The sequence below is a fragment of the Xenopus laevis genome, chromosome 6L (genome assembly GCF_017654675.1).
Source record: "Xenopus laevis strain J_2021 chromosome 6L, Xenopus_laevis_v10.1, whole genome shotgun sequence".
Taxonomy (NCBI): domain Eukaryota; kingdom Metazoa; phylum Chordata; class Amphibia; order Anura; family Pipidae; genus Xenopus; species Xenopus laevis.
The window spans coordinates 160,718,338-160,727,080 of record NC_054381.1 but is presented as its reverse complement, the minus strand read 5'-3'; the positions used below and the strand labels follow the sequence as shown (position 1 = coordinate 160,727,080).

The window sequence follows — 8,743 nt, the reverse complement described above, 5'->3', positions numbered from 1 at the left end:
GCCGGCGCCCATTTTTTGACGCCGGCGCCCGTTTTTGATGCCGGCCTCCGTTTTTTCGGTAAAAATTGTTTTGACGCCGGCGAATTTTTGCCGCGAATTTTAGCGGGCGTTTTGCGAATTTATTCGCTGGCAGCGAATCGCGCAAATTCGCCGCGAAATCACGCCTGCCCAATAAATTCGCCCATCACTACTTGGGACATACAGTATTAGATATTTTACATGAATTAGTACCTTCCTCTGCTAGATATTCAGCAAACAAAGTGCCAGATTCAATTCAGTGAGAACAGATGATCTCCTGGTTTATCACATGAAAACTCATAGAGGAGATTCAATTCGAGGAGAAATAACTTGTCTCCAAATTCAGTTTTTTTCCCATAGACTTCAATAGAGTTTTCACTTGATAATCAGTGTGATATGATTTTCTGAATTGCATCTCTAGTTTTATCCTCTCCATGAGTTTTCACGTGATAAACCCTTTTTTCTCACTGAATTGAATGTGGCCCAATGTCTCACGAGGGGTCGGTAAAGTTCTACAAAAGGCTCCAGTCAATAGAGACATTAGATAGTAATCTGTGCCTCCAGTCTGGGTGCTGGGAGAGTTTGTAATTATTTTATCATCTATTTGAAGGGATACCGTCAGGGGAAATTTTTTCAAAATGAATCAGTTAGTAGTGCTGTTCCAGCAGAATCCTGCACTGAAATCCATTTCTCAAAAGAGCAAACAGATTTTTTTTATATTCAATTTTGAAATCTGACATGGGGCTAGACATATTGCCAATTTCCCAGCTGCCCCAAGTCATGTGACTTGTGCTCTGATAAACTTCAATCACTCTTTACTGCTGTACTGCAAGTTGGAGTGATATCACCCCCTCCCTTTTTCCCCCCAGCAGCCAAACAACAGAACAATGGGAAGGTAACCAGATAACAGCTCCCTAACACAAGATAACAGCTGCCTGGTAGATCTAAGAACAACACTCAATAGTAAAATCCAGGTCCCACTGAGACACATTCAGTTACATTGAGAAGGAAAAACAGCAGCCTGCCAGAAAGCATTTCTCTCCTAAAGTGCAGGCACAAGTCACATGACCAGGGGCAGCTGGGAAATTGACAAAATGTCTAGCCCCATGTCAGATTTCAAAATTGAATATAAAAAAATCTGTTTGCTCTTTTGAGAAATGGATTTCAGTGCAGAATTCTGCTGGAGCAGCACTATTAACTGGTTCATTTTGAAAAAATTGTTTTTCCCATGACAGTATCCCTTTAAGGTTCCTTTAGTTAGAGTAAGGGGAGCTGGGTACTTTCATTGTTTCTGGGCGGTTATCTCTTTTTATTTGTAGCTATTGGGTCACTTTGTGGGTTTTCTCATGTGCTGTCAATTTGTGATTTTACTGGAGGAATATATATTTTTTTTTATTTTCTCCCATTCTTATTTTTGTTTGGTGCCCATTGTAATGGGCTAATTTATTTGCAAAACGCCCGCGTCAAAAGAATTTGACGCCGGTGTCTAAAAAATGGACGCCAGCGTCGAAAATGGACACCAGTGTTGAAAAAACAGATGCTGGCATCAAAAACGGATGCCGGCGTCAAAAACGAGACGCCCGCGCCGTTTCATGAATTTTTCGGCGAATCAAAACGGCGCAAATTCGCCCTTCACTAGTCATCCCATTGTAAGTGATATTGTTCTCGTGTTTGAAGTAGGGATGCCCAGAATCCAGTATTCGGTTCAGGAATCGCTCAGGATTCGGCCTTTTTTCAGTAGGATTCGGATTCAGCCAAATCCTTCTGCCAGGCCGAACTGAATCCTAATTTACATATGCAAATTAGGGGCGGGGAGGGAAATCGCGTGACTTTTTGTCACAAAACAAGGCAGTAATAAATGTTTTCCCCTTCCCACCCCTAATTTGCATATGCAAATTAGGATTCAGATTTGGTTCGGTATTCGGCCTAATCTTTTGTGAAGGATTCGGGGATTCTGCCGAATCCAAAATATTAGATTCGGTGCATCCCTAGTTTGAATTGCAAATTGTAGGCTGAAATTGACTTGGTTAGTTGGGTTATCTAAGTGCCGCAATCATACAAATTAAAAGTAATATCTTTATCTGTTAAAACATCTGCTTTGTTCGTTTGATTTCCTTTTATTTCTTTGTTTGCAGAACTCTTTTGATCTAGGGAAGTCATTTGTGTGTTTTCTTTTAATCTTTTAAATCTCTGCATAAAACGCAGTGTATGTGAGTCATATTCATGTAAAATCTTTTCTGGGAACAGATAGTGTGAAATTTGCCAGAATTATATCGAGTTCATGGTGTGGAATTTCTTCACTTCTTGTGGTTTCTGTTGCCTCTTTCAGAAATGATTCGACCAACGTCCCTGTTCATTTTTTTAATGTGTTGTAATTTTTCTGTTGTAGGATAAAGTTTGCTAAACCTTATGTTGTAATCCTTATTCCCACATGTAAACACTAAACGTCTGAACAGGTAAATAAATGATTATGATTGGGGGTACTTAAAGGAGAAGGAAAGCTGCCGAAGCAGTTTATTGCCAAAAGATAAGCCACAATAATGCAGCTATACCATTATATTTATTCTGCAGAATGCTTTACCATATCTGATTAAACAGCTCTAGAAGATCTCTCTGTTTGTTTAGGATAGCAGCTGCCATATTAGCTTGGTGTGACATCACTTCCTGCCTAAGTCTCTCCCTGCTCACTCATAGCTCTGGGCTCAGATTACAGCAGAGAAGGGAGAGAGGAGCAAACTGAGCATGCTCAAGCCCTAGCCCTGGAGGTTTAAGCTGAAAACAGTTAGTCTGATACAGAAGCCCATGAGTACACAATAGAAGGAAAGAAATGTGATGTTTCTTTTGACAGAGGACTCAGAGCAGCATTACTTTGAGGGGTTACTGGTGTATTTATATAGACCTTTCTGATAAAGCTTACTTAATTTTAACCTTTCCTTCACCTTTAAAGGGGTAGTATACCTTTAAATGAACTCAGTAGCTTTCTAAGACAATTTGCAATTGGTCTGTTTTTTTCGGGTTCTGAACTTTTTGTTCAGCATCTTTCCAGTTTGAGATTAACAGCAAAATTGTAGCCTCAACGAGCGATAGTTAGTTTGGCTGCCAGGGTCAGTGACCCCCCATCCCATTTAAAATCTGGAAAGAGGCAAAAGAAGAGAACAAATAATTCAGAAACTAAAAAAATAATAAAAAGTGAAAACTAACTGAAACGTGGCTAAGAAAAGGACCTTCTATAACATGCTAAAATTTACGTAACTAAATTAAAGGTAAACTACCCCTTCAACAAATAGGCATAACTAGTGACTTTCCCTTTTTAATTCTCCAGCACCAAAAATGTTAGCGCCACCTACATTGAAATCACCCCCCCACACACAATATCCAGCCCAATTACCAAAACACAACTTTTTACATGGTATGTGTCACGTTCAGCAGCCTAAATCCAGAACCAATGCTGGGCCCCCTGGTCTCGGCTCTTGCTTCTGCCTTTAAAGGAACAGTAACACCAAAAAATGAAAGTGTTTTAAAGTAATAAAAATATCATGTAGTGTTGCTCTGCACTGGTAAAACTGATGTGTTTGCTTCAGAAACACTACTATAGTTCATATAAACAAGCTGCTGTGGAGCAATGGCGGAAATTGAAAAACGGCTATATGGCACAGGTTAACTAATGGATAACAGATAACACCATTAAGGTGGCCATACACGGGCCAATAAAAGCTGCAGACAGACTGTGTCAGCAACTTATTGGCCCGTGTATAGGGCCCCATGACGGGCTTCCCCGATCGAGAGCTGGCCAAAAGTCGGCCACCTAGGGTGCAACCATGGAGGCGCATTTTTAAGGGGAATTTCTTTTCTTTTTTTTTTACTTATTATAGTTTGCCTATAATAGTTTTTCAATCTTATAAACCGCCTGTTCCAACCTCTTTGTGGGCAATATCTTGGGTGCTGCTTGTATAGCTAAACAGATGATTAGAGCCAATATGAGGATTTCTGGCTCCTGCTGGCACAAGTAGATACTTTCTGGCTGCGGCTGGCACAGGTACAGATTGGGGCAATATGAGGGATTGGCTGCTGCTGGCTCAGGTATATGGGGCAATATGGAGGCTACTGGCACAGGTACACAGATGTTTGGGGCAATATGATGGATTTTTGGCTCCTTCTGGCACAGGTACAAATCAGGAGCAATATGATGGATTTTTGGCTCCTTCTGGCACAGGTACATATAAGGAGCAATATGATGGATTTTTTAGCTGCTGCTGGCACAGGTACAGATTGGGGGTAACACAATGAAGGATGTTTTGGCTTATGCTGGCACAGGTACAGATTGGGGGTAACACAATGATGGATGTTTTGGTTTATGCTGGCACAGGTACAGATTGGGGCCTTGGGGACAATCTGAGGGATTGACTGTCGTTAGCACAGGTAGAAATGGAGCAATATGATAGATGATGGCACAGATACATGGGGACAATATGATGGCTGCTGGTAGAGGTACAGGGGGCAATATGAATAGAAAGGTGGGAAATGGTAATTGTACTGAATTGCAGACACAGAAAAATTCTGCACCTTCATGAAATACATATGGACACAGCTTGTGCCTGAGCTTCATTCACTATTATAAGTGCAGGTGACTTTGGAGAATATTCAAGGTACACTCAACTCATATTCATATAACCCTCCATGTGTATCCACCCAAAGATCAGAGAGTAGTACAAGCAAAAGTAACTGTCTTCTGTGTCTCTTCATTTCTGTTTTACTTCCCCTTTCAACTTCTACATTACCTGTTCTCTTTCTTGTACTCCCTTCCTTCTGTGCTTCCCCTCCTCTTCATTCCCCCCAATATCATCTCCCCTTCTGCGCTCCTTCATTCTCTCCTCCATTGTGGACCTCTCTGGTTCTAACACCAATCTTAATTAAACCCAAATTAGAAATATTGTGTTGTGCTCAGTTTATTGATCAGGAAACAAGACTGTCATGGTTTTATTATGATGTTTATTAATACACAGGGCAATGATGCTCATAGTGCAGCTCAGGGGAATCACAAGATGGAGCTTCTCAGCAGAACCAAAAGGAACCCGAGGGACAGGACCATCGCAGGGAAACTGTATTTTACTGCAGTGGAACCATTGCACAGGTCGGTGTTGCAGCAGGAAATTGTTGCACTGACCCCGGCCAAGCTGCTACTTCCTGGACTACAGCTGGGTGCACAGGATTTAACAACGGCCGTTGAACCCGCTGTAAAAAGGATATCAGTGTTAGCTTTTACTCTTACTCTACTGTATCAATTTTGTGCTCTGTCTCTATCTTCCCACATCGATCCAGAGCTGGACTAAATAGTATTGCTGCCCAAGGCAATACTACTTGGCTTGGTGCTCCATGGATCAACTTGCACCTATAACTCCATCTTATGCTATAGTCTTCATCTTGCTCTACTGTCTCCATCTTGTCCTACTGTCTCTATCTTGCCCTACTGTCTCCATCTTGTCCTACTGTCACCATCATGCCCTACTGTCTCTATCTTGTCCTACTGTCTCTATCTTGCCCTACTGTCTCTATCTTGCCCTACTGTCGCCATCTTGTCCTACTGTCTCCATCTTGTCCTACTGTCTCCATCTTGTCCTACTGTCTCTATCTTGCCCGTCTCCATCTTGTCCTACTGTCTCCATCTTGTCCTACTGTCACCATCATGCCCTACTGTCTCTATCTTTCCCTACTGTCTCCACCCTGCCCTACTGTCTCCATCTTGTCCTACTGTCTCCATCTTGTCCTACTGTCTCTATCTTGCCCGTCTCCATCTTGCCCTACTGTCTCCATCTTGTCCTACTGTCACCATCATGCCCTACTGTCTCTATCTTGCCCTACTGTCTCTATCTTGCCCTACTGTCTCTATCTTGCCCTACTGTCGCCATCTTGTTCTACTGCCTCCATCTTGTCCTACTGTCTCCATCTTGTCCTACTGTCTCTATCTTGCCCGTCTCCATCTTGCCCTACTGTCTCTATCTTGCCCTACTGTCTCTATCTTGCCCTACTGTCGCCATCTTGTCCTACTGTCTTCATCTTGTCCTACTGTCTCCATCTTGTCCTACTGTCTCCATCTTGTCCTACTGTCTCCATCTTGTCCTACTGTCTCTATCTTTCCCTACTGTCTCCATCTTTTCCTACTGTCTCCATCTTGTCCTCCTGTCTCCATCTTGCCCTACTGTCTCCATCTTGTCTTACTGTCTCCATCTTGCCCTACTGTCACTATCCTCCCACATCTATCCATAGCCAGACCAAGTAGTATTTCTGGCCAAGGCAATACTTGGCCGGGTGCCCCACCAGTCCACCTACACCTATAACTCCATCTTATGCGAGTGTCTTCTTCTTGCATCTTGGTTTGGCCCAGGAAGTTATTTAAGGAGGTCTTTTTATATAACCCTTCTTGTTAAATATTCTATGTTTTCAGATATTAATCCTTGTTTATCTATAATAGCCAGGCGAGCGCTGATATAATTAAAGGTTATATAAAGTGTGACAACCACCAAACCATATTTACAAATTCAAGGGACTAAATAAATGGAAAGCACACAAGCCTTTGCCCAGTGAGTGGTGGTCCTGCTGCAGATACTTATCTACCTCTGTTACTTTCTTTGTGTATAACTGTAGGCATAATGATAACTGATGTACCAGGGTATAAAAAGGGCACTGAGATCTCTAGAAAGATTTACAGCTGCCTGGTCCTTGCCTACAAGTGATAGAAGTCACTTCACTTACTACAGACATGATACTAAAAGGTGCAAAGTTTCTAGTTACCTATAGCAACCAATCAGCAAACAGCCCCCCACTGGCCCAATAAATAGTATCTATGGCATCTTACAGTAGCCCCTCTGCCATTTGCCACAACCCACAGATGCCAGTCCAATCCCGGACTCTTTACACTTCTGCAAAATCAGTTCATTGTTTGTTGGTCGCACACACTCCTGATCCCAGCGCCGCCCAAACTTCATAACTGCCCCCTGGTCACTTACAAGTAGAACCAACAACTGTCATACAGGAGGTGTCGGTTGAACTGCAGGTGGTGGGGTTCATACAGTCGGCATTGTTGGTGACACCCAGACACGTGTAGCACTTCAGGGGCACGGCTGTAACATAAAGGAGAATATTCACACATTAATATCTATAGAAAGCTCAGTGAGTCTTATATCATTAGGTAAAACTGACACTTAACTGCCCCGTCTCTACAAAGATGCCCCTTCCCTTCAGTCTTTCTCATCCAAACCTTCCCTTTAAATCAGGGGCTCTAAACCTAATGGTTGGGACCCTAAAGATAGTCACCTACACCCCAATTTAATGTAATCTTCTCCACGAGCTATATATTTATAGGAGGCAGCTCTGCAGTTATTATTGCTGCCCTCCTGTGCTGAGGTCCTGGGTTTGATTCCAGCCAATTACATTCAGTCTGTAAGTTCTCCCCGTGTCTCTGGGTCCCCTCCCTCTCCCCAAAATATACTGCTATGTGTACAGCATGGGACCTTAGATTGTAAGCTCCACTGGTGCATGGACTGATGTGAATGATGAATACTGTATAAACATGTTAGTTATATATAAATAAATGGTACTATAAAGATCATATTCATTATTATGGGGGGAAATTCATGCAGTGAAGTTATTTTATAATTGAAGTAATAATGGTGTAAAATTTGTGGTTGTGTCAGAAAATGGTGAAATGCACAATTAATAAAGCCATATTACAGGTCTAGGAGCTTTAATATGTTACATCTGTCATCCAGAAAGCTCCAACATACAGCATTGCCATTTCCTACTGGATAATAAATTATATAAAATGATAAGGATATTAGAATTTACCAAGGGTTCTGTGACCATATAAAGGCACAAGGCTGCAGGCTGAGTTATACAGGGAACTCTGAGTATCACTCATGTATTATAAGGGATAATGTACCCCCTACTGTAAATGATAAGGATATTAGAAGTCACTGAGGGGTTGTTCTGTGACCATATAAAGGCACAAGGCTGCAGGCTGAGTTATACAGGGAACTCTGAGTATCACTCATGTATTATAAGGGATAATGTACCCCCTACTGTAAATGATAAGGATATTAGAAGCCACAGAGGGGTTTTCCTGTGACCATATAAGGTGTAATTCCCACAATGCTTTGCATGTTCTGTGATAAATAGACCTATAAAGAGAATTATGGAAGCATGCAAGACATTGTGGGAATATTGTGTTTATAAGAGATCAGGTGACTACTTCATTGTTTCAATATATTAAACAAATAAAAATGATAACTAAACCGTAACTGTCCCATGTGACATACAGACATCGCTGGGATTGAACTCAGAAAGAGACGGGAGAATAAGGGAAGGAATGAGGATGGAGTAAGAGGGTAAAGGGGACAGGTCGGGGGGTGACATTATGACCTACCTGTGCCAATGCAGAGAGCAGCCACCAGCAGAGAGATGTATAGTTCAGCCATGCTCAGTGAGTATGAGTCGCTCTGTTCTGTCTCCCACACTCTCCTGTCACTTATATACCCCCAATCCTTTTCTTTATGTACACACCCCTTTTCCACCCAGCACTTCTAGTTGATACTGGTTCACCATAACCAAAGGATTTATGTGTCACACTGACCTCCCTTCAAATATTTAGGCACCATGTTTCCTTGTTGGGGCTGTCACTCAATGATTTTTTACTTTCATTTCCCAAAATTCTGAATTATTCCCTCCATCA

At 42.0% G+C, this 8,743-nt stretch overlaps 1 protein-coding gene across 1 annotated transcript; it reads right to left on the bottom strand.

The window, feature by feature from the left end:
- Positions 1–4,990: 4,990 nt before the first annotated feature.
- LOC108718614 (ly6/PLAUR domain-containing protein 2) lies at positions 4,991–8,534 on the bottom strand. Its single transcript, XM_041566683.1, has 3 exons — positions 8,438–8,534; positions 7,023–7,136; positions 4,991–5,250 (listed from the first exon to the last, which is right to left on the bottom strand). Exons 1-3 carry the CDS (start codon positions 8,487–8,489, stop codon positions 5,054–5,056), a joined length of 363 nt encoding a protein of 120 aa, XP_041422617.1. The 5' UTR covers positions 8,490–8,534; the 3' UTR covers positions 4,991–5,053.
- Between the last annotated feature and the right edge of the window lie 209 nt (positions 8,535–8,743).